We start from the raw sequence: 26,582 nt of genomic DNA on the forward strand, positions 1-26,582 counted from the left end.
AAGTGGTTTTCTGTTTCAATGCTACAAAATGATAGTGTATTAGACTAGCATTTGTTGCCGATCAATGTGAACATGAAGAGTGGTTGACTATCACAATTTCAAAGATGCACATCAAGGACTTCGAAGACATTGTTTATGCAAGAAAGTGTTGTTTTTCCTTCCCTTTTTTTTGTGGTGGGGGGGGGGGGGGGGGCGCGGGGGAGGAAGGGGAGGGTGTCATGCTTGTAGATCTTGTTATGGTAAACTCACAACAATGTCAAGATAGGATTATGCATATCTGAAGTTAGTGCAAGAGTGAGAGAGAGAGGTGGGGAGACATCAATAAATTATTGGAGATGCATGGTCTAGTTGATTATGAATCATGGAAAACTGGTTGCAATCATCTAATTATGGAACTTTATCAAACAATGGCAATGGAGTCAAACAGACCAAAGGAACTGATCTAGGAAGAACCTGCGATGGAGTTGCACAAGGAGAATTACTGAGCCTGACCATAGTGATGCTGCAATAGATACCAGGCTAGTTGATGGAGTTGGAGGTGTTGGATCCCAGGTCAGTGTTGTGGAACTCACCATAGAAGACTGTGCCAACAAAGGGGGTTGCTGGCATTCTACATGGATGAGAGAAATCACACACAAGTGACGTTTTTTCTCCTAAAGAAGAGAAGAAACAGTAATAAACTCCTTGGCCAAAACTTCCCTATGTAAAAGTACACGCACAAAAAGATAAACAAGAAAATAATTCATTATTCCATGACATCATATAGGGATGAGAGAAATCACACACAAGTGACATTTTTTCTCCTAAAGAAGAGAAGAAACTCTAATTAACTCCTTGGCAAAAACTTCAAAAAGAAAAAAGGTACACTGTGAGTAACTTGTACTCCCTTTCTTTGAAATTCCTCAAAATGCCAGCTCATTGCTACGTCTCTATGCTGCTGCTTCAGGTGTGGATAGAAAACATGAACACTGTCTTAGATGACAACAAGAAACTCTGTTTAATGAGTGGCGAAATCATACAAATGACATCAGCTATGAACTTAATATTTGAAGTCCAAGATCTTGCTGCAGCATCACCAGCAACAGTAAGCAGATGTGGTATGGTATACACAGAACCAAGTCAAATAGGTTGGATTCCACTAAAGGACTCTTGGATGAAACTTTTGCCAGAGAAGTTTCCTCAAATTACAGAAAACTTGAGCTTAGTTGATGCATTAATCAACTGGCTGTTAGAACCCTGTGTTCAGTTTGTAAAGAAGCATTGCAAGGAGATTATACCCACGTCTAGTATCAACCTAGTCCAATGCTGTTTGAATATGTATGAGAGTTTCCTAGATGAATTTAGAGCACCCAGTACTTCTACAAATATGTCAGCGACACCTGATTCTATAGCATTGCCTCATGGGAAGGATTTGGAAATTTGGATTCACTGCTTATTTGCTCTATCATTGGTTTGGTCCATTGGAGGAGTTTTAGATGCAGATAGTAAGGACAAGTTTGATATTTTTTTCCGCAAATTACTAGCTCAAGATGAGAACCTTGGATATCAGCTTAGTGCTGGTCTCAGAATACAAAAGCCAGATTTTGTGTTTGCTTTACCATTTCCCACAACTGGCTTGGTGTACAGCTTTACTTTTGTAAAATCCGAAACATGCTGGAAAGATTGGATGGAAACAGTTGATAAAAGGGCTTCTCCCGCTGACACTGAATTCAATGACATCATTGTACCAACCATTGACACCGCCCGTTATTCCTTCCTGCTGCAACTCTTAGTAACTCATCAGAAGCATGTCATGCTAGTTGGACCAACTGGAACTGGTAAGTTATTCTTATTGCATTGCATATGCCAAGTATTTTAGTGTTCTTCTTATACAGTCGTGAAAAATAATGTCTATACATTCCTCATGCTATCCAGAGAGCATACTAATGGCTTCAGTTTTTTTGTGCTTGGTTACACTACAAAATGAGTCTCAAGTCTCTTTGAAATGCATTTCAGGAGATTATGGCTTCTGAAGATATGCCAGAGAGGCTTTTGAGGGATTGATTCACCTCATCCCAAAATGGCAGTAGGACAGTTTGGAGATTGCTCAGTGGAGACCGATCTCTTGGCTTGGAACTGCACATAAGATCCTAGCTAAAGCCATCAGTCACAACCATTTCTTCTTATGCAGCCCTCATTCACCCTACCTAGATGGGTGTTATTTAGGAGCATAACATCCTGGACATATTGTTACCTTTTGCGAATCCATAGCCCTTAAGTGATCCAAGAGACATGACCTTATTGTGCTACTTCTCCATTTTTAGAAGACCTGTGATAGAGTTGATTGAGAGTTTCTGCATGGCCCCTTATTGACAATAGGTTTTTTAAGAGTAGTACAATCGGGTTTTTATCAGCTGTTCTAGAAATGACAGATTTAGCATGCAGAGTTTGGTGCAGTAGGGATGCCCCCTTGCCCCTCTTCTCTTTTGATTTGTAGTAGAGGTCATGAGCTCATTTTTTAGGGATAGAGCTACAGGTAACCATGGCATCAGACTTACCCATCCTAGAGTTTGAGGAGTTATTGGATGTAGAGTTTGCAGAGAAAGCCTTCGTAGCAGTGATGGAGATTTTTTGTAGAGCATCAAGGCGTCTTATCAATTCGCACAAATCCTATTGATATTTGGGTTTTTGTTCCCCTTGGTTCTTCGGTGAGATACCTTGGTTGTCATGTGGGCATTGATATCATCTTAGAGCAGCAGTCGAGACTCTTACTCTTGAGCATAAGGCAAAAGTTATTGTCTTAGAGCAGCACAATGAGATTATCACTAGCAAGGAGGGTGGTAGTGGTTAATGAGGTTTTGCTTGTTACTATGTGGTGTATAATTATCTCTTGTCGGGCCTTCTCTAGGTCATGCATTGGCTAGGTGAGTGGCTCATCAAGCATTTCATTTGATCAGGTGGAGATCATAGTTTTGTGAGGGCTAAGGTAGCCTGGGATCTCATTATTCAGCCCAAATCTAGGGGCGGCTTGGGGATCATTGACCCAGACAGTTAGAGTAGAGCACTAATGGTGGAGCTTATTGTGAGGGGCCTTCTTCCAAACTAGGAGCCGTGGAAGACTGCTATGGAGATTAGAGACCATTTTTCTTGCTTATGGAGCACAATGGCAGCTTATCAGCCATTGGATATTTCAGCACATCCACACTATAGGCCTTGGGAATGATTTGAGCCAAATTTACTGCATCTGTTATACGAGCTTGTGGATACCTATCTACATGACTTCACTAGATTGACCTAGCTACTGTTGAAGAGAAGTTGAGGCAGCCACTTCTCTTCATGCAGCTACTTTGGAGAGATAGATGCCCAAATCTAGGGGCGGCTTGGGGATCATTGACCCAGACAGTTAGAGTAGAGCACTAATGGTGGAGCTTATTGTGAGGTGCCTTCTTCCAAACTAGGAGCCGTGGAAGACTGCTATGGAGATTAGAGACCATTTTTCTTGCTTATGGAGCACAATGGCAGCTTATCAGCCATTGGATATTTCAGCACATCCACACTATAGGCCTTGGGAATGATTTGAGCCAAATTTACTGCATCTGTTATACGGGCTTGTGGATAACTATCTACATGACTTCACTAGATTGACCTAGCTACTGTTGAAGAGAAGTTGAGGCAGCCACTTCTCTTCATGTAGCTACTTTGGAGAGATAGATAACGCAACATCAGAAAGAGGACATGTTTACTTTGGGGGAGGTTCTCTTTGTAGATAGCTGCTATAGTGGAGTGGTTTGCATTTCTTGAGCTACTGGCCCAAGCATATAGGCAGAGACTTCATGGCATCAAAGGGGCTAGAGACATGATGGAGAGCATCAAGGAGGTGAATCAGGATACCTCCTAAGTGGCGGACTGACTTCTTATACCAGGGAAGAGAGAGATTATTTTCTCAATACATGATGATTGCAGACTAACGAGGGAGGATTTGGCTGAGTTGGAGTTCACAGGATGCTGTCTTCAGAGGATCAGGCCTGTGGCGCATTGACAGGACTTAGTACTTAGACCTAGACCTTGAGACATGCATGATGGATGGATGGAGACATTGGATATGCTGGAGGCCTCTTCAGAAACTACTGTGGGATGTAGGGAGTGGGTATGGAGAGGTCCGTTTGCAGAAACACCTATGGATATTCTCTTTTATGGGAGCATCACTAGATTGGGGAGGAGAATACTGATTGGCAGGATCAGCGCGATGCCAGCAGCGAGTTAGCATTGGACTACATAGGTATATCATTGCATGTCCCTGTTGACCTTTGAAGGATACTGGAGGACACAAATTGGACTATTTAGGTATATCACCACCTGTCCCGTTGACATTTGAAGGAGATTGGAGGACAGCTTTAGATCAAGAAAGACGCCACTCTTTCCTTCGTTACTAGCAGAATAGTTTAGAAGTTGGTACATGGCTGGGGCATGATAGAAATTGTGTCCCTTGTGTTAGGTGTGGGGAACCAAAGGAGACACAAAGACATTGCATTTGGGATTTCCCTAGGGCTCAAGAGGTTTGGGGAAGAGGCCTTAGGTTGGTGTTTCATGGCACTGCAGACTCTACGATTGCTACATTGGGGATAGAATGTATAGGGGTGTCATGCTTCCCCCATCTCCGGGCAGCTTGTGAGCAGGATTGTCATGCCAGATTTCTTGCTGACTGTGTGGACCTAGGGGCACAGTCACAGATGGGAGCTCATAGCTAGTCTTAAGGCTTGGTACATACAGAATGCCAGATGCACCATGCTATAGATATATTGCACACATCCACTGTAGAGACTGTCTCCAGGATTTGGACACAGATTGTCCATCCTCTTTGTGGGAGATGGGAGAGGATATAAGACAGTTCGAAGACCATGAGGAGGAGGGATGCTTTTATCAGGACCTGGATTTTGGCACTTAATTCCATTTTGAGGTGGGTACAGTATGGCACTATAGACCTCCTGACTGGTAACCATTTGGGCGTTGTAATAGACAACACCCTTGTTGTGTATATTTTATGTTATGGAAGTCCCTTATAGGGCTCTTTTGTACATTGTATTTTGCCTTGGGATACTTTGTGCTGAGGGGATTTATTTATGGAAAATTTCTCTTCTTTGAAAGAAAAGAAATTGAGGTGAATGTACACAACAAAAACCCATAAATGGAGAACTACAAATAAGCACAAGGGAGGGCAACTCCCCAAGCTGTGATCTTATAAGAGAGTTTCTCATACATAGGCTGTATAAAAGGCCAACTGCATGGCATGTAATGCCAAATGTTTAGGGCCCCAAACCCAGGTCTGAAGTAGATTTGAAAGTCTTCTCTCCTTGTGATGCACTCGGTCTTTGTGGATCCTTCCCAGCTCCCTTGAAGAAGTGAATATAATCTCCGTCTAGATCTTGGTGAGTGTCTTTACAGTGGAGAGGCTCTACTACTCAATGACATGACTGAATCCTGCTTTAAAGATATACAAAGCTACGATGCTGGTAATCAGCTCCCATTTGTCAATGGCCTACTAAGCTTTGATATCATGAAAAACACACATTCCTCTAAATATTAACATAGCCATAGGCGTTTCTTTTGTATGTGACCCAAGTAAGGTCCCTACCATGATATGGTCTATACCTTGAAAGACTAGCCCGCTTAGAGTGCTCCTCTATAGCAAGGCAGTCCCAAAGGCAACATCTCGAAAGAGTTGTGCTCTGTGCTAGTTCTTCAATTATTTATGATGAAGACAATCCTAGAATTTTGAAGAGATGTACTAGATCAAAATGTGTAGAGGTACGTACCTACTGTGTGAGTGTGGTAAGACTCATATAAAATCCTGAACTTAAAGTATGAAATGTGCACAAAAATTTCACCTTCATTGGAGACAAATAGATGCTACAAAAATTATGTGCCTTTATATGCCTTGACTGATGGTATACTCTGCCATGCTTATTGTTCTTCCATGGAATTGTAAGAATTGTGTAATACATATAGTACAAAGGTGGTGTTGTCCAGTGTGAGCCTTAGCCAAAATCAGAAACATGACAAAAAGAGTGCTGGTCCTTATCAATATCCTGGAGTCTCTAGAAGTCATAAAGGGACTGCTGCAGAGATCTCCTGAAGAAAGTGAAGGCATCAATGATAGTGTCACACAAAACCATATGATTGTGAGATTTCCAAATGGTTCATTAAAAAACTGAGTGGATCTCCTCAAATGAGGATGAATAATACGGAACACCCAAAATATTTGCCAATTTCGTTTTCTTGGAACGTGAAGTCTGTTATGATGCAATTTGGGCTACTTTGACTTAGCCTTAAGCATCTGACCAATATTTATTCTTCTCCTATCCTAAAGATGGCAATGGGGTTGACCTCAACCATAAGACAATAGGTTCAGAAAACAAAACTTAGAACAACCAGATTCAGCTGTCAAGTGATATACTGAAACCAAACTAGCAGGTACCTTTTCGTGATTCATGCAGGTACCTCTTCGTGATTCATGTTCAGCAGTAAGAGAAATCTCAAGGACTGGGGTGCTGAGTTGCAATAGGTTCAGAAAAACATAATTTAGAACCACCAGATTCAGCTGTCAATTGATAGATAGAAACTAACCTAGTAAGTACCTCTGGGTGATTGAGGCTATAGTCAATCACATGTCAGATGTTCAACAGACAAGATCAACTTTTCAAACTATTCATGAAATCCAACTTAGTACATACTTCTAGGAGCTGTGGAAATGCCATATGTTCAATATGAATGTACTACCTCTTGACAGATTCAGAAACTTATTTTCTCGCATATTTCTTACAGGGAAAACTGCATATATAAAACGAGTGTTAACTGAGAATATCGACAAAAGTCTATATCGCAATATCATGATGACCTTTTCAGCCCAAACAAATGCAAATGTGACACAGGTATTATTACATTTTTGTATACGTGAATTGAATGCCTCCTGAAAAACACAAGCTTTTAATCGAGAGCATCAACAAAAGAAGTCATTAGGATACTACTCATTCAGGTTGTGCCTTGTCAGAATTTAAAGCATGTGACTTAGAATGGGTATGCTGGTCGATAACAAAACCAATCATCTTGATCTATAAAGAAGAATCAGCCCATTTGGATAGTTCCCAAAGTTCCTAGAGAAGGTCATGACTTTGCTGAGACTATTGTTGCTTGCATGTGCAGTTTTCAGCTGATTGGCTTGATCTGTAAGGAAAATCAGTCCATTTACATAGTTCCTGAAGTTCCTAGATAGTGCCATGACTTTGCTGAGACTATTGTTGTTTGCATGTGCAGTTTTCAGCTGATTGGCTTGATCTGTAAGGAAAATCAGTCCATTTACATAGTTCCTGAAGTTCCTAGATAGTGCCATGACTTTGCTGAGAGTCTTGTTGCTTGCATGTGCAATTTATCTTAAAACAATTAGTTTTTGCTATAGAATGCAATCTTCCAAAAATCACCATGTTCTTTTATGTACAGCTTTCACTTGGAAATGCATTCATTTCAATGTCTATAATACTATAAGCTTCTTATATCTGTAATAGTGAACACGTTCTCCTCCTTTGCAGGATATAATTGACACTAAACTTGACAAAAGGAAAAAGGGTGTCTATGGGCCTCTGTTTGGAACAAAATGCATTGTTTTTGTTGATGATTTAAATATGCCAACATTGGAAGTTTATGGTGCACAACCACCCATTGAAATACTACGGCAATGGATGGATCATGGGGGATGGTAAGTCCAGTTTATTTCTGGTGCAAGTTTTTTCAAGTTTGGCATCGGTAAGTTTCACAGGTGGTGTGGGATCCAATTGTCCTGCAAAAATTTCACTCACACACAGATTGTTTATTGTAAATGGCATCTGGTTATTGTCTTCCTAGACTCAAATAATTTTGTCTTTTTAAATTTGTTTGTAAACACACAGTCTCACTGAGGATCAAGGGTAGTGTCAGAATGAGTACATAATATGTAGAATCTCCCTCAAAATTTTTGGGATCTTCCCTTAAATTTAGGGACCCTGAATATGGGCTTAGTACAATTTCAAAACAAATTCAGATTGGGAGTCCCCTAAAATTTAGGGACCCAAATATGGTGTCATATGAGAGCGCATTTTAGTACAATATCAAAACAGTATCAAAGTCCCACTTTGAAACTTTCATGCAAAGACATACACATTCTAAACTTTTAGCCTTCGTATATACATGACACATACTTTTCATGATCATGCCTTCTTGCTTTTAAATGATTGTTCTAGTACGTCTAGCCCGATGTTTTATGACATCGAGATATAGTATGGGGATGCTAGATCCAGTGACCTGAAGTGACCTCATGTTGATATGCGAGAGCTGAGGCAAAGGGTTGACTTTTGACGATGCTGCTGCTAGGCTGCCTTCATACCTCCCGCTATTGCCTATCTTGCTGTTTCCGCCTTCCCTTCCTGCTGCTACCCTGTTGTCTGCCCCATAGTGCCTATGCCCAGGTCTTCTTGCCACCTTGCCTTGCTTAGCCCACCACCCTGTGCCTGCTCCCCACTCTGTTCTTGGCCTGCCAGCTCTGCCCAGTTCTTCCAGCCGGCCTACTGCCCCATCTCCACCTGTATTGATTGCCCCCACAAGCCCCACATAGCCCCCTTCTCACCTCGGCTGCCACAGGAGCTTCTTGGATACACAAATCAGGGGGCTCTTATGCAGGTTTCCGACCCACACCCACCCACCCATCCACAACCAACCACCACCAAACCCCCCTCCCAAAGAAAACCCACCCAAAATAAAAGAAGTGACAATGCCTTCCTGCCCATCTGCTTTGTGCAGGGCACAGAGCTTGTCTTGAAGGACAGAGTCACGACCCTCAAGGCATCCTGTCTGGTCTGCAGACATGTGGGACTCCCCATGTGCATCTTGAAGGACTCCATACAAGCGGCTCTCAGTAGCAACCCAATTAGTGTTGCACAAGTGATACCAGATGCTTAGGCTTCACTCTAGAAAATGAAGACAATGCTTGCTCCCAGTGTGCTCGATGTCAAGTCCTTAGTGGTGTACTAGACAAATGGATTGAGGGCCAAGACTACTAATTGACGGAATACTAAATGTGCCATGTATTGATTATGTGCAGCACTCCAACCAAGAGGTGGTTCTTGTCTAGTTAGATTTGGAGAAGGCCTTTGATTACTTGGAATGGTCTTTTCTTGCAGAACTTAGGCAAACCATGGGGTTCAGGCCACGTATGTCTTGACTGATATATACTATTAGCAGCATGCCTCTTTGTATGTCATGCTGAACGGCAGTGTTATTTAGCCCTTTATTCTGGAAAAATCGGTCCAATAAGGCTATCCTCGCAGCTCTCTGTTTCTTGCCCTTGCTACCCATCCAATTCTCACTATGTTGTCCCATCTTATGGAGACTAGGCAGTTGGCTAGTTTGTCCGTTCCTTTAAATCAACGTTTATTGGGCAAGCATTGATTGATGACATGTTTATGATATTGAAAGTTGACAAGGACCACCTCTGTAAAGCATTGGATGTTTGGGACTTGTTTGGCCATGCTTCGGACCTTCATATTAATGCCACCAAATTGCCATTGTTCCGTTGCATGGAATCAAATTTACAGCAATTGGGGTGGTAAGGGGGAAGGAGCTCCATGTGGTCATATTGCTTGGCATTTGGCCTACCCTTTGGGTGTTGATGTGCAGCCTGAATAGTTGCTGCAATGGATTTCTCAAAAGTTGGATGCCAACTTTCTGCATTGGAAATCTTAGGCCTCGTGTTTTCATGTCCGCTTTAAAGTGGCACATGCTATTATGCTGCCCATGCTTATTAGTTGCCTACACGACCTTATTAGGCATATATGTTTCATGCTGAAACCGGCCTTTGGAAGCCGAAAAGGTAGTAAACCACATTTTAGCAAACAGTTAATTCAGCTTATTAGTAAATTCATCAAGAAAACTCCACACACAATTGGAGCTAGAGTGCTCTTGCACCACACATGGACAGTTCTTGGCCCAAAAGCTTAGCATCCTTTTTGGTATTTCTTTGAATTAGAGAAATATGCTCAAAATTGGTTACAAATGGCTGTATTTTAGTGATTTCTTGTGACACACCCGATGTGTGGGTGCAGAATGGCCTCGAACCAGTTGTAGAGTGTTTAAAACTGCAACCGAACTCTTTAACTTGCCAAACCTTAAAAAATGACAGCAAGCATTTGAATCCAATTTTGTGGAGCATTTGCGGAGATAACTCTCGTGCATAGTACACATGCAGTCCCATGCTGTTTCTCTCTCAAATGGAGGGGATTGGAAAAGGGGGGGGTTTCTCACGATGAAACTGTGAGAATGTCACATTCTTTGTGACAAAATTGCCCAAAAGGTCCACTAGGCTTGAGATCTTAAAGAAGAAGAAAGGATCTTAGTCCATAGTGCTATCATAACTTGCTTTTCTGATACTTAGATAAATAACAGCAGCATATCTTGCTGTATATAGAGTTACGAGGTTGCCCAATGAAATTCCCATGTCAAGAGGAAAGAAATTGACTGCTGATCATACTCCATTTATGCTGTAAGCTCATTCCATGGCTTAAATCTGCAATTTTCAGAGAAAGAGAAGAGTGGCTATCTCTAAACTTGGGTTCCTCCAAAATGAGAGAGAAGAAGCCCCGAATAGCCGAGATAAGCTTTCCAAATGAGTAACCAGTTGCTTCTTAATCATATCAGGTTTTTGATTAAGAATTAATTAATGACTTAGTCATTAATCATAAGTGAGTTGCTCACTGGGTGAAACTTTAGTTTAGGACGAGCTTAATAACTTAAGTGCTCTAATTGAGTTACTTACTAGGCGAAACTTTCAATGTAACTCAATTCTAAGGTGTAAACTTTCAATTTAAGGAAAGTTTCACATTACACCTTGTTTCTTTAGCCTTGGCTATGTATCACATGGGCCGCGCACTTGTCCACTGGATGCCCCAGTGTCAAATTCTTCACTGTCGGTGCAATGGATACCATGCCAAGAGCTAAGGGTACTAGAATTAAAATTTACTTTAATTAAAAATCTTAATGAAGGTTAATTAAATCATTAAGTTCATATTTCATTTCTCATTTTGGTAACGCAAGCCATGGAAAAAAGTTTCAATTTTTTTGCAAGTAAGATGTGGCTGATTATATTACTCAAAAAGATGATTACAACAGAGTGCTCATGCTCAACAGACTAGCTGAAGCTGAAGCAAAGTCACCAGTACATCATGTATACAAGCCTCTCAAGGTGGTCTAGGGAGGATGGGGGCAAGAAGCCATGGGGAGGGGTATATTTCCAAATGGGATTGTCTGCTTGCATCACAAAGAACAAACCCTGGCCGCCCCCCAGGTACGCATGAAGTGACCACGGAGCTCCTGACGAGCCCTGGACTCACCCTCCACTTGAACCCCATCGGCCGCGGAGGGAATGGATGATGGAGGTCCAAAGCTCTACTAAGGTCGCATGTGCTGAAAGTCTTTCTCCGCCGAAAGCCACCTGGCATCGCGCCTTCCAAATATGCCATCCAGTAAGACTCCCTATGATCTCCCATACCTCCGAGCAGTCTGCTGTGGGCTCCAAAAACCTGGCAGATGGGTAGAGCCTCCAGACCGACCACTGCGCATGACCTTGCCTCGATCATGAATATCGTGTCCTGTATCCCGGCCTCATATAAAATGTGACCGCCCTGGCTGATTGCCTGCCAACAGAAAGCTCCCTATGAGATACACCCAAGGCTGGGCGCTATACGTCGAAGGATACGGCATGCTCCTCTCAACACGAGCTACACCTCCTCACAAGACCAAAGGCAATGCTTTGGGGTTTCCAGAGGCTGCTGTGTGCAGCGCTTACAACCTCCCTCCTTCTGCATCTAGGCAAGCTAGCTTCCCACCACCAAGCCTCCATGTGCCACCAGCCATAAAAAATACGACACCCTCCTCGGCCTCTAGCTATCCCATAGGTGGTACCAGAAGGTCCGTCGGAAGGGCTCCGTGATGCTGTGCTCCGCCCAATGCCTGCTGCGTGACGGCGCCCAGTCCATATCCTCTTGCATCAGTACATATCTACCAATCCTAGTAGTGTACTCTAGGAACCTGGGTGGCTTTTTGGCGACCGCAGAGGCTGGCCATAGCCACTCTCCTGGATCCCACTCCAGCTCATCAAGTGGTCTGCCCTCCCAGATCCAAAGGTGCCACTCCTTGAGCTCTTTCCCAAAAACATAGGGATCCAGTCGCCAAGTCTTCCCCTGAAGACCCACCACTTGCCGGAGTGCTCTCTCTTCCTCCCAGCACTGCTGCCTGGCCTGTATGGCTACCTCTTGGCAGATTCTGCTTGACTTGGCTAGGACCTCTGCCATCTCCTCTGCTATCCGGTCCCTCCTGTCCCACTGTCTGGTCCAAATCTGCTCTATCTATCTCGTCACCTCCTCCCTCCTATAGATCGAGTCAGGGATCTGACAGGATCATGCGTCTAGGGCGGATGCTAGGGGGTCAAGTGTCAGGAGAACCGGGCAATGATCGGATAACGTTGTGCCTGCCAACTGCTCAATCTGGCCTCCACGAAAGCCTCCCCACTCTCCCACATAAAACTTGTCAACCGCTCCAGCATGACTCCACCTAGCTGCCTGGGCCCTGTATCCCCAGGAGAAGTCCAATGACCTCTCCCTCCTGTGGAAGGCAGGGTCTTTCCATGCATCACGTGCTCCGACTGCAAGCAAAAAGACCTCCCATGCCTCTTGCTTCTCCTCAGCCATGCCCTAGTAGTTTCTGCCTCTGCCTTGCTAGTCCTCCAAGGCCTCCAGGTTGTTGAAATCTCCTCTAACAATCCAGGAGTCCACCTCTGGGAGTCCAGCTGCGATCTCTGTTGAGAATCAGCATTCACACTCAAACAGCCTCTTTGTATGGAGTCTCAGGGTCAAGGACATGCAGGCTAACTTATCCCATATGCACAATGGTGCCTACTGCAGTTTCCTACTTTCCTATAAAGCATTGTACTTGCTTCCTTTCTTAATGCAATGATAGTACTCTTTTCATTTCAGTAAAGTGTCAATGTCATTGTCCACATACACAAGATTGTGTTTATGAGTCCAAGTCTCAATCTTGGAACCTAATTCACTTGTGTAACAAACAGTGTCCTTTCCATCATGAGTCTACACTTCTTTTTCCATCCTCCATAGCTTCCGGTTTTGCCATGCTCTAGATCCCGCATTTCTCACATGGTATCAGAGCCCAGTTGGGCATGGCATTGCTTGTCTAGCCTCGCTTGATTCCTTTCAACCTCAGTCTAGCTCAATGTCAGCTCATGACTTCATCTCCCAACTCTACTCTCACTGAAGCTTCCATGGCAGCCATAGCCAGCAGCACCCTGTCAGATTGAGCTGCTTATATCTCACTCCACAGGTCAAATCTCTTGGAGCTTCCTTCTGGAAAAGTATTCCCCAACTCACAAAGCTTCCCTGTATCACATCAATCCAGGACATTGGACCATCTGGAGCTCAGCATTGTGAAAATCCTCAATCTCTGCTCTGTGTCTGCCATAGCCAGACAGGACCTACCTCACTTGGAGCTTCCATAACTCTTCAACCAGGCCATTTCAGCCCACGATTTCTTCTAGGGAGTTGTTCCTCTGCTCAAGGCGCTTCATCCTGGCACAACAAACAACCACATTGGCAAGCTACAGCTCTGGCATTGCACAAATTCGACGTCGCTGCCCCAGACTGCGCCGATTCTGTTCGCGCCCCCTGCGTGCTGCATATTGTCCACGATTTTGACGATTATGATAGGGCTTTTGTAGCCCATGAAATCAGCTTCCTAGGCATATAAAAATTTTTGAAAATGATCCACTGTAGCTCCTGCAATCAGCAAAAAACCAGGCCCTTGTCTCAGAAACCCTAATTCCACCATAGCCAAAGCTTCAAAATCTTGACATTTTTCACTGTTTCTCTCACTGAAGTTATCAACAGTGATTTTAATCACTGAGCAATACTCTCTGAAGTTCATTAAAGTACTGTCACTCAGATTTGAAGGCATCAGCATCAAATCAAGAAGGGGAAGATCACTTGGATTTTAAAAGAGTAAAAGACTTTTGCAGATTTGGTATTCATTGACACTCAGTTAGTGTTTTTTAGCACTTGTGTCTCTCAATCAATTCTTCTGTTGCTCAAATCTAATAAGTCTGAAGTTGATTTGCTACTGTTCCCGTAAATCTAACATGGGAAAAGACTCTCCAAATGCTCGATTCAAAGGAGTCGGGTTCCACACTTGGCAAACCCGCATCAAGCTCATCCTGATGAAGAAGGGTCTCTGGGCCATCACAAATGGCAAAGAGAAGAAACCTCGGGACGCGGACCTTGCAACTACTTGGCAAAAGAATGATGACAGAGCTCAGGCCATTATCAAACTGGCGCTAGACGACAGTTATATCCACCATGTGGATAATTGTGAGACCTCACAGGATACATGGAAAAGACTTGACACCCTGTTCGGTGCACAATCTAAATCATCAAAGTATGGTCTCCTAATTGAATTCTTCAGGCTTGAAATGAAGTCCAGCACATCACTTGCCACACATCTTAATTACATGGAAGGACTCCTAACCCAACTTGCAGGAATCAACATTAAAATGGATGAAGATGTTTGCATCGGTGTTCTACTTAAGAGCTTGCCTCCTGAATATAATAATGTATCAACAACTTTAATCAACATGCCAAATCCTGAACTTGTTGATATCCAGGCATCACTGTTAGAAGAAGAAAAGAAGCTAAAAACTAAAGAAGAACCAAGTACCTCTAGAGATGAGCATGCATTATATGTTGGCAACAGGTACAAAGGCAAGAAGGATCAGCTCTTTTGTGACTTCTGCAAAAGGACCGGACACACCGAGAAGTTCTGCCACGCAAGAAAGAGATCCCAAAAGGCCTATCTAGTCGCAGTCAAAGAAGAAGAAGAAAATGGAGCAAAGGAAGAAGAAGATGAAGATGAAGACCACCAGGATCGGAAGGACAAGACTCATCAGTCCTTGTACTCTCATAATTCTGATAGACTGTTTTAATAGCCTTGTATTTTCCTTGCCCTAATGCTTCCTGCCATAAGCTTTGTAAACTCCTTATGTAATTTGGCATTACAGTCCCTGTACACTTTGTGAGGCCCCTGTTACAGCCTCTGGATGTCCACCATGTTTATGGTACCCACACTTAGCTTTTTCTGCGACAGCCTCTGGTGTTTTGCCATGTCTGTGGTATGCCCACACTTTGCAGGTGGTTCTCATTACAGCCTCTACACACTTTGTGCCTTTTCTAGTTGTGATTGAGGAGGGGTGTTGAGAATCAGCAATCACACTCAAACAGCCTCTTTGTATGGAGTCTCAGGGTCAAGGACATGCAGGCTAACTTATCCCATATGCACAATGGTGCCTACTGCAGTTTCCTACTTTCCTATAAAGCATTGTACTTGCTTCCTTTCTTAATGCAATGATAGTACTCTTTTCATTTCAGTAAAGTGTCAATGTCATTGTCCACATACACAAGATTGTGTTTATGAGTCCAAGTCTCAATCTTGGAACCTAATTCACTTGTGTAACAAACAGTGTCCTTTCCATCATGAGTCTACACTTCTTTTTCCATCCTCCATAGCTTCCGGTTTTGGCATGCTCTAGATCCCGCATTTCTCACAATCTCCACCCAGAACTTGTTGCGTGCCCTAATCTCCGTAGGGGCATAGACATTCAGGACTCCAATACACGAGTCCCCAATATCCAATCTGATCCATAGAAACCTTCCTGCCACTATCATCCCGTGGTCTCGTACACAGGTAATGAGATTCGGGCCAATAGAGGTGCATATGCCTCCACTCCTATCGTGGGTATCTATGGTGTGCTCCCAGTAAGTGTGCGAGCTGCCCGGAAGTACCTTCCCAACCTGCTGAGCCTGGGTATGGGGAGCTTGTGCTCCTGCAGAAGTAGGATGTCGATCCGTCCGGCAAGGGCAGGCTGCAACTCCTGCCGAACAATCAACTTCTTGGAACCACGTGCCCCACTGTAGTGGAGACTATTCACATTCCAAGATGCAAGATGTAAGCTCATGGGGAAACTTGTGACTGACCGAACAGGCATCTGTTCGGTGTGGATGCTGCTGATGAGGAGGAGAGACTGTGAGGCATGCAAGTGCGCTTTGCCGCCGGTTTGGATGGTGAACTCCAGTCCCCTATGGTGGCCCTCGGCCGGACCATAGGGGTGATAGATGCTCTAGGTGGTACTATCAATGCATCTATTAGCCATGCTGAGAATCGCGACTCTGTACACTGGTAGAAACAGGCCGTCCGTGCCGGGGGCCACTCGATCACGTCCCTCGTAACTCTCCACTGTGGAGGGGCTCGAAAGATAATGCTCAAGTGTGGGACCTCGGCACCAGCCCACCAGTTGATGTCCATCATGCAGCGTGGCCATTGTTGTGCAAACATTGCTAATCCTTCCTCTCCCATCCACTGGGAGATGTGATCCGCCACCTGACTCTTCAACTCCTCCTCAATCTGTGTAGTCGTCCACTCCCCTGAGTGAGAGGATTGGAGAGAAAAGGCGTAGTTTGGTCCATCCGGTGGTGCTAGCAGATGGACCTTGCCCCTCCTTGACTTACGAACCACGAAGATCCCCACCTCTAGAGGTAGTGGGAACTCTTTGCGCTCCGCAACTCGCAGGTAGGACCATGGACCACTGCGGAAGAACTCTTGCGGCAACAGCTGTGCCTGTCTCAGGAAAGTGTGGCTGGTGGCAGGGGCGGATGAGCTGGTGGCTGTGTGGGAGGGGGAAGACTGCTGGTGCGCAGAGGAGGTAGGTGTGTGTGGCTCATCACCTCCTGTGGAAGGAGGGGGGGTGGGTTTAGGGGGGACTCACCTGACCTGGGTGCGGATGAGGGGGGGTGCTTGGTAGGGGGGTGGTGGGGGGGAGGAGGATCGAGGGATGGTGGGATGGATGGAGCTGCATGGTGGGTGTGGGGGGGGCCATGGGGGTGGGTCTGGGGGGGACTCACCTGACTTGGGTGCGGATCAGGGGGGGTGCTCGGTAGGGGTGGTGGTGGGAGGAAGGAGGATCGAGGGATGGATGGAGCTGCATGGCGGGTGTGGGGGGGGAGGGGTGGGTGAGGAGCCTGTGGGAACTCAGGCGAGGCAGACTGTGGTGCGGGTGGAGAGTGTGGGGGGCTGCGGTCCTGTTAGGTGGGACGGACAGGGGGGGTGTGGAGTGCTTTGCCGAGAGGGGGTCGCTCGCCCACCAACACCCTGTGGACTAGACTGGGTCTGAGGAGCTGGTTGCGCCCCCCCTTGCCATCTCTCTCTTTGTGGTCTCTGGACCCGTTTGAAGCCGTCAGTGTCCACCTGCGGACCTGTAGGCGGAGCCGCCTTGGCTCCGAAATGTGTACAGACTGCTGCTTGATGCCCAAAATCATGGCAGCGCAGGCATTGTCCTAGTTGCCCAGTCACAATTACCTGCTGCCTAAAGGAGTGCCCGCCTGCCTCAATCTCTAAGAACTGTGGGATATTCTTGACCTCTTGCACTGCCACCCGTAACTTTGGGACTCTTGTTGCTGTCACTACATCTGCGAAAGACGCGGGAAGGATAGTGCCGAAGAGCCGTCCAAAGTCTTCCACCAACTGGCGATTCTCAATCGCCAGACCGGGGAAAAGAAGGGTGACCGGGTGCCGAAGAAACCTGTTGTGGAGTGCAAACGCCTCCACAGTGAAGCCACTGTATCAAGGGACCATGTATATGACCCCCTTCGTGGATGCATATGGTGAACTGGCGAGTAACTCGCGAGCTATGTTTGCCGAGTTGAGCCGGGACCATGAAGGTCCCTTGGCTCAATAGGACCGCCTCCACGATCTATGCTGTGCCGATGCGCAGCGTGGAGTGAAGCCAATCCCGAAGCTGGGCCCTGGCTGGGGAATGTCCTACTACCTGACCATAAATCACTGTTTCCATTAGCTCCAGCTCCTTAGCTCGGACAGCTAAGAGCTGCTTCTCAGAGAGGACTATGCACAAGGTGTTTGACTGGGGGGCACTCGCTAAGTGCGCCGCATCTGACCATAGGTTTCCATTGCGCGTCCCTTCTGGGAGAACCTATCTATCACGCTGTTGTGCTACTGGAGGGGGAGTTGTTGCACGGGAGGGAGCAACTGGAGGAGGGAGGGGGGGAGGTGTTGATGGCGAAAAAAGGGGGGGGGGGGATTCTGTTTATCGATGGCGGTGGTGTGACAGACTGATTAAGGGCCAGGCCTCCAGGCGGGGCAGCGCGTGGGGATGGAGGGGTGGAGGGGGGAAAGGATAGGCAGGGGCGGGGGCAGCGGCCAGGGGGGGGAAAAATACAGGGGGGGATGGGACGGGCGGGATAGGTGCAGGGGGGCGCAGGCGGGGGGGGGGGGGGGGGGGGCGGGGTAGGGTGGGCGCAGGCAGCGCAGAGAAGCTAGGCGGTGGCAATGAGGTCCTTGCGATGGCGAGGGGGATGGGGCCCAAGCAATGGCCCTGGCGATGGGGGTGGCCCAGGCGGGGGGGAATGGCGATGGTGATAAGGCCCAGGTGATGGCGCTGAATCCGCAGATCGCAACAAACAAACAAGGCGGGGGGGTAGCGCGCGACGTGACGGGGTTGAGATCCTTGTTTTCGGTGAAGAGTTCAAGTCCAAAAAGTTTCAATCCATGCTCGTATTTCTTGAATCTCTTGGGTGGTAAAATCCTGTGCTATAAAAGCATGACCCATATCGGATCTAACCAACCACCCATCCTACAAAAAGTTTCCCGAATCTTGACAATTGCTTGGAGCCGGACAGCATGTTTGTAGTCCTAAGAACATTGGTGGAGGGGCTATCTTGGGGGTGGAGACCCACAAAGTTGCTCTTGGCTGGTCACTATTGCAAGCCATGTGTGCAAGTCATTAACCTTGAATCTTTGTTGCTCGTGTCTTTTTAGAAGGCTGGGGAGTTGTACATAGCAATACTAAAATTTGGGGTTTGTGGTGGCATGTAGTCAATAATGATTCCTTGCTCTCGATTTCGCCTTTTGTTCTATTAACCCATTTAATATGCTCATGGAAGATAGTCCTTCTTAGAAGGTGGATTGTTATTCACTAGTGAATAGATTGCATACTAATTCCTTGTAGATGGAATTATTGGTTGTCTCACTTACTCTTGTGGAAGGGGAACAAGATGACCATTCCAAGTTCAATCGAATGGCATGTTAGGGCCTAGTTTCTCTTGCAACCAAATTCAACCTTATTAGCTTGTAGCATGCTCGTCTTTCCGCATAGTCTGACAAGTTTTTTGGATTCCTCCTAGATACTACGATTTATTGGGCATGATTTGAAGGAATTTACAGGATCGCCATCGCTTCGCCACTCTTGATTGAGATCATCCTTGGTAGGATCGGAGACTTGTAGATCGGTTGCATCTAGATTGTGATTTGGTCAATCGGATCTATCATCTCTTGATTGGAGCTTGATTGCAGACTATTATTGGTTGGTGGCTGAGGCAAATGCTATTTGGGGCTTCTAGAAAAGAAAGGTTTGGTGGAAATCAACTGTTATGGAAGGGTGGCTTGATAAGATCTTGTTTAAATGCAAAGTCTTTCTTTGGACAATTCTAATAGATGGCGTGGCCTTGGCCTTCGCCCTCTCCAAGCATCGTATTTCAAATGGTAACTACTTATTTTGTACTACTAGTATGGAATCCTTTAGCCATACATTCATCTTCTACCTACCAGTTGGGAAGATATGGTCCATGCTCTTTGACATTTGGAGGGCTGTGGTGGGCCCTTCCCTCTGTCCATTAAATTGGGTCTTCGGCAATGCAAAACATCCTACTTCAGCACAACCACATATTGAACTATGATTTTATTTTCTCAGATTTTGTGGCTGTTGCCACAATTAGGTCACTTTGAATGCTCTCATCTTTAATTTTACCTTCGGGATACAAAGTCATCTTCCTAGGCTAAAAGGACTTCTTCATTGATAGCTGGATTTTGTTCAGCAGGGTGGTCTTCTCCCTAAGGAGGATTTAGTCACTTGGCATAGGACAGTTTCTTCTGCTACACATTGCCATGACTCTTTTACTTCTCATGTAATTAATAACATAATTGCCATTATGAAAAAGAAGAGGGGATAAATTTAATAGGATGGCAAGATAAGGCTTGAAGACTATTTAGGATGCTCTTATTTTGGGTTAGTCTAGGGTTTATTCTTTTTGCCGGATTCGTTTGTACTTCCGAGTATCTTTTTGCTGGATTGCAAGATATGCCATGATAGATGTATTTTTTGTACTACTTTTGATAAAACTTCTTCATGGAGAGAGAGAGAGAGAGAGAGAGAGAGAGAGAGAGAGAGAGAGATTGTTAGTCTTGCACCCTCTCCCGGCAGCAGGTTTTTCCCTCTCTCCTCTCCTGCGCCTTGAAAGGAGGCTCGGTTTTCTGTGGCTTGGAGAGAGAGAGAGAGAGAGAGAGAGAGAGAGAGAGAGAGAGAGAGAGAGAGAGAGAGAGAGAGAGAGAGCATTGTGATTTTGGAGAGAGAGAGAGAGAGAGAGGAGAGAGAGAGACGAATGGCGCCCTGTCGCGAGAGAGAGCGTGCGCCCTGTCGTGACATGACCTGCCGCCTGCGCCTGCCCCCTTTCGTCACCTGCGCCCTATCGTGACCTGCCACTTGCGCCCTGTCGTGACCTGCCGCCTGCACCGTTTCGCCACTCCTGGGGTCGGGGTCCTTGCCGCCGTCGCCCTGCAGTTTCGTCAGGCCTTGTTCTTCGCGTTCTGGTCCTGCGCGCCGTGTTGCCTCGTCCCGGCTTCTGTTGTGCCTGTCTCCTGTCCCGTCACGCTGCCACGCCTGCAGACACCCATTTTGGTTCGACGATTGTCCTGTCCGCGGGTCCGCGTGCTCGCGTTTGTTCTTCTCTGCAGAGGCGCACAACTGTTGTCAACCCTAATCTCCACAGTCGTTAGAGAAGCAACGCCTCGACCAGAGTGCCCCCTGATCTGTACAAAGAGAGAGAGAGAGAGAGAGAGAGAGAGAGAGAGAGAGAGAGAGAGAGAGAGAGAGAGAGAGAGAGAGAGAGAGAGAGAGAGAGAGAGAGAGAGAGGCCTGAACGAGTGCACGCCTGTTCGCCTGTGGTCCCCTGCTTTACGTCCGCGTGCAGAGCTAAGGAAGCAGTATGGCTGGCCTGGATATGGATTTTCTAGACCGGACGGTGGCAGCCCTTGGCCCTGATTCCGATACAGAGGAGCCGGAGGATATGGTGCCCTGCACGGAGGAGATGCCTCCGGGTTCTGAACTGCCGCCTGCGGGCAAACGCTCCAAGCATACTTCTAACGAGCCAATGGGTCCTCAGGAACGTTCCTATGCGCAGGTTGCCTTTGATCCTATGGATTCGCAGGAGATTGACTGGGAGCATTTGCTGGACTTTGCCAATACTCTGCTTAGCGATTATGTCCAGCACAACAATGAAACTTTTTCTGACGCGGGAACTGATGATGTGCTAGAAGCCACGGTGGACCCGAAATCAGTCTTGCGGTCCTTCTCGGTGTTTTATGACCGTGCAGTTATACTTTTCTTCACTGGCAGGATCCCAGTGCTTTCACATATTCGCCAGTGGATGCACCATTTATTGCAAGGGGAGTGTGTTGAGGAGATCTTCCTTGGACCTCGCGGCTTTTATGAGGTGCTGTTGAAATCGGAAACACATCGAGCTGAGCTCCTGTCCAAGCTGCCATTATTCTTTGATCGCCGCTTGGTCCATGTTGTACCATGGCGCCCTATGGGCGATTTCCAGCATCTGCTTCAACGAGAATGCCCGGTATGGGTGGAAGTGGAAAATTGTCCGACGGTTTATTGGCCATTGTTGAAGGATGCGATGGCCGTTGTGGGAACAGTGCTGGTGCCCCCAAGCCTCAGGGCTATGAATCGAAACCGTTTATGCATGTTATGGGACACAGCCAGGAAAAGGCCTGCGTGGCTTCGCCTCAATTGTTCTGGCATGCATCCTTTGCATTTTCGCTTGAAATGGGGCAACTTTGCAGGCCACTGCTTTTCATGTGGTAAATTGGGGCATTTCATGGCCGAATGCCCTGAAAGGCAACCGTCTTCCGAGGATGCGCAGGTTGTGCTGCCTAAGGATGACATGGTGCTTGATGCCCCGACACAGGAGGCCCTTCAGCCACCAAATGTCGTGGATAAAGGCAAACAACAGGTCCTGGGTTTGGATTCTCGTAGCACTGATTGGATTGAGGCACGTCAAAAAAAAGGTAAAAAGTTGGATGCAGGCCTGGCGGATCCTGGGCCTAATACTTCACAGGATTCCGTGCGCACGTATACGCGCAGGAAAGAAATGTTCACTTCACAGCCGCCTGCGCGTACTATGGCCCCGTCTGCCCCCCGTAATCGGTCTACAAGGAAAGCCTATACAGACGGCCCCAAGGGCCCACCTGCTAAGCTGGCGTTTGATATAAAAGGTAATGTGATTACACCCTGGGATCGGCGTTATCCCCGCCCCACTCCCAAGGCAGTGGATTTTCCTTCTACCTCTAAAGCAGGTTGCCAGAATTCGTTTGCAGTATTGGCTGATTTTCTGGATGAGGGTGTCCTAGATGCTCTCGCGGAAAAGGTGAAATCGAGGCAACAGGCGCCTCGTTCCTGACTTCCTTTTTTGAAGATATATAAAGATAGCCACGTGGAATGTGCGAGGCATTTGCTCTCGCCATAAGCAACATGCCATGTGGACTGTCTTGCATGAGAACCAGTGGGATGTATTGTGTGCAGTTGAGCACAAAAGTCACGCTGAAGCAGGGAAAATTGTGGATTGTCATGGATTCCGTGTGTTTTATGCTGGGACACATGCTACGCACTATTCGGGCGTGCTGATGATTGTCCATGAGAAATACCAGTCTGTTCTTGTCAAAAATGATGTGCAGGGCCGCTTTCTGGTAATCGAAGTCTTATTTGAAGGAGAGATTTTATGGTTGCTGGGCCTCTATGCTCCGAATGATCCCGCATCCCGACGGGATCTTTGGTCGACTTTGCAGGGCTCCATGTCACTTGGCCGAAGGGGGTTTTTGATGGGAGATTTCAATATGTGTGTTGACTCTTCTCAGTCCACTTCAGGGCATTCGGTAATGGATACGCCGGAAAGCCGGGTGTGGAATTCCTTTGCTTTGCGCGTGCTTAAGCAAGATCTTTGGTCGTGGCTTCACCCTTCTTTTTCAGGCTTTACTTTTCATTCCGCACAATATGCAACTACCTGGTCGCGGTTGGACCGAATGTATATCATGCAAGGGGATGATTTTCTTCCCGAGATGCTGGAAATGAAGGTCTTGCAGCAATATGCATTGTCGGACCATTTCCCCCTCCAGCTTGAGATGCGGGCACAATCTATTGCACCTTTTATGCAGTTGCTGGATAGGCTCCCTTTACGTTTCAAGTCCTCTTATTTAAAGCATCCAATTTTTCAGGGCTATATGCAGCAATTGATTAAGAGGTTCTTATTGGACTTCGCCTTTGACGGCTTGGCTGCATTTGCGCGGCTGCTCTCTAATGTGCAGCGGGTTGCTCGGCAGTATGGGATTCATCATGCCTCTCTTTGTCGGCGACGTCGACATGCAGCAGAGGACTTACTGGCTTTGGTCCGTTCCTTGCTCGTGGATTCCCCAGATGATGATTTTCTGCTGTCACTGGAAAGGCGTTTGGCCCATCTTATTCAAGTATTTCAGTTGAAATCTTATCAGCAGGCCAAGCTTCATAACTTGACTGACATACTGCAAGATAGTGCCTGCCAGTCTCATAAGTTCTTTCGCGCCTTGCATGCTTCTCCGGCTCGCGAAAATATGACTAGACTCCACGATTCGGAAGGTCGCATGGTCACTGATCCGCACACCATTGTCACTATGTGCAGAAATTATTTTATGGAACTTCTTGGTTCTTCTCCCTCGCCTTCTAGCCAGGTTACGCATGCCCGCTCGGTCTTCTATCATCTGGTCCGCCAGCAGGTTCCACTTGATATGCAAGCCACTTTGGAGGCGGATATTTGCGAGGAGGAGGTTATGGATGTTTTGTTGCACCTGCCTAAGGATAAAAGTCCTGGTTGGGATGGTCTCACTAATAAATTCTTTGAGAACTCGGCCACGCAGTTGGTGAAGCCATTGGCGGTCATGTGTCAGCAGGTTTCGGAAACAGGGGTCATGCCTTCCTCATGGAAACAAGGCCTTATCAAACTGATTCCCAAGGTCCCTTCGCCGTCAAAGCTGCAACACTGGAGACCAATTTCTTTGATGGGCTCGATGTATAAAATCTTCTCCAAAGTGCTGGCGAATCGGCTTCACAAGCACCTTCCAGCTATTGTGCATCCTCTCCAATATGGTTTCATCAAGGGCCGCAACATTCTGCATAATATCTTGAATGTGCAAATGGCTATTGACTATGCGCGGCACTCCAGTCAGGAAGTGGTCTTGATTCAATTGGACTTGGAAAAGGCGTTTGACTATGTGGACTGGTCTTTCATTGCAGATCTCATGTCTTGCTATGGGCTTTGGTACCCGGATGTCCCGATTGATCTACACCATTAGTGCTGCGGCTTCTTCAAGAGTTATGGTCAATGGTGGGGTTACAGAGCCATTTGTCCTTGCACGCTCGGTCAGACAGGGTTGCCCTTTGAGTCCTCTCTTCTTTGCCCTGGCGACTCACCCGGTCCTTTCAATGTTATCCTCAATGGCGGCTTCTGCTCAGCTGGCAGGATTGTCTCTTCCTTTGGGGCAGCACTTCATTAGCCAATCTTTGGCTGATGACACCTTTATGATTTTGCGGGCAGACAGGGACAACATTCGAAAGGCATTAGATGTTTGGACGCTCTTTGGTCAGGCCTCTGGTCTTCGCATCAATGCCTTTAAGTCGGCCATTCTCAGTTGCACGGAGCCTGATTTACAGTCATTAGGCTGGCAGAGCCAGTTGGTTTCCCGTGGATCCATTGTCAGGCATCTTGGATACCCGTTGGGAGTGGATGTACGGCCAAAGGACCTACTAGAGTGGATTTCACAAAAACTGGCGGCGAAGTTTATGTATTGGAAGTCGCAAGCGTGGCCATTCCATGTGCGCCTCAAAGTGGCTCAGACAATTATGCTACCAATGCTAACGTATTTCCTGCCATTGCTGCCGTGGACGCCTACTACTTTGAAGGCTCTCACTCATCTAATTCGTTTCATGCTATGGAAGAAGGATTCCCTACAGGCAGGCATTTCATGGATTTCATGGTCACATACATGTACCCCTAAACGCATGGGTGGTGGCGCTATTTTGGATGCAGAAACTCATATGCTGGCTCTTCGTTGGTCTCTTTTTCGTGCCATGTGTGTGGATCATCACCCGTGGACCATCATAGCCCGTTATTTTCTTGAGGACAGCTGGCTACGCCATGGTAACACACAGCTTCGGGCCTCCTGGTGGCATGTCCTTAATGCTGACTCTCGATTTTCCAGTCCCTCTTTCTCTTGTTACTGCACTTGGTCGGCTCTTGGAAAGTGGTGCTCCAAAAGGCCCGTTGGCATCCAGTAGGGGACCGCTTGCAGACTAACTCCTTTCAGCTGGAATTGTTGGCAGTATCCAGATTATTTTCATGGGAAGACAAACATCAGCTCAGACCGAGATTTAACCGCATGGCCCGTTTAGATGTGACTTCGATTGCGGATGCTACCCTTGCCACTCGCAATGTCCTCGCATCGTTTCGGACTGCTAGGAGACTTTTCAGGATCCCGCGCGGATACCGTGGTTTATGGGAAAAGCTTTTGTTGGAGCTTCAGGGTAGGCAACCCTTTCCTGCCCTCGCTGTGGATCGTCCTTGGCAAGACTGGGACCTTGCAAGCCGGTTGAGTCTGGAAAAGGCCTCTACTAATCAGATGTATCATCTTCTCATTCAAGATCACCAATGGCTGGGTGTGAAAGCTAATACTGTTTGGGGACTGCGCAAATCGCTGTCATGGTGGCAGGCGACGCTGATGGAGGGCTGGCTGAATAAGGCACCTTTCAAATGCAAAGTCTTTCTTTGGCGGGTAATGATTGGTGGTCTTCCTCTTGCCTCGGCCCTTTCCAAGCGTCAAATCTCGAATGGCAATTGTTTCTTCTGTACCACTACTGCGGAATCGGCCCGACATCGTTTTCTTTCTTGCCCGCTCGCCAAGAATATCTGGTTACTCTTGTCGCAAATCTGGCGCGCGGTGGTGGGGTCCTCACTAACTCCTTTCGATTGGGTTTTTGTGCGCCCAAAGTACCCCACACCGCCACAATTACATATGTAGATCTTATTTCACTTTTTCAGATACTGGGGATGTTGGCACATTTGGACCACGCGCAATGCTTTTCTCTTTGATTCGGCCTCTAATGTACCGAGACATATTGCCAGGCTTAAAGGGCTCTTGGATTGGCAGCTAGATCTCATTCGACACTCCGACTTGCTCCCTCGGGAGGATTTGCATCCCTGGCATATGGCAATTGCCTCTGGGTCGTTGCCATGATTGGTGTAACCTTTTTAGTGCATTAGTACGGGGATTTCCCACACGTTGGCCTAGGGCCCTCGTGTCTCTTGTAA

At 46.7% G+C, this 26,582-nt stretch overlaps 1 protein-coding gene across 7 annotated transcripts in view; it reads left to right on the forward strand.

Annotated features, from left to right (window-relative positions):
- LOC148041884 (uncharacterized) overlaps window positions 1-26,582 on the forward strand; it is a 269,651-nt gene that overhangs the window by 96,774 nt on the left and 146,295 nt on the right. For all 7 annotated transcript variants that reach the window (XM_087683761.1, XM_087683772.1, XM_087683781.1 and 4 more), the window contains 3 exons: window positions 947-1,817; window positions 6,802-6,908; window positions 7,563-7,729. In XM_087683761.1, coding sequence (XP_087539887.1) covers window positions 947-1,817; window positions 6,802-6,908; window positions 7,563-7,729 — 1,145 coding nt within the window. The remainder of the gene's footprint in view (window positions 1-946; window positions 1,818-6,801; window positions 6,909-7,562; window positions 7,730-26,582) is intronic.

This window comes from Lygodium microphyllum, chromosome 1 (assembly GCF_053477565.2).
Source record: "Lygodium microphyllum isolate KBCC chromosome 1, Lygodium_microphyllum_v1.1.10, whole genome shotgun sequence".
Lineage (NCBI taxonomy): Eukaryota > Viridiplantae > Streptophyta > Polypodiopsida > Schizaeales > Lygodiaceae > Lygodium > Lygodium microphyllum.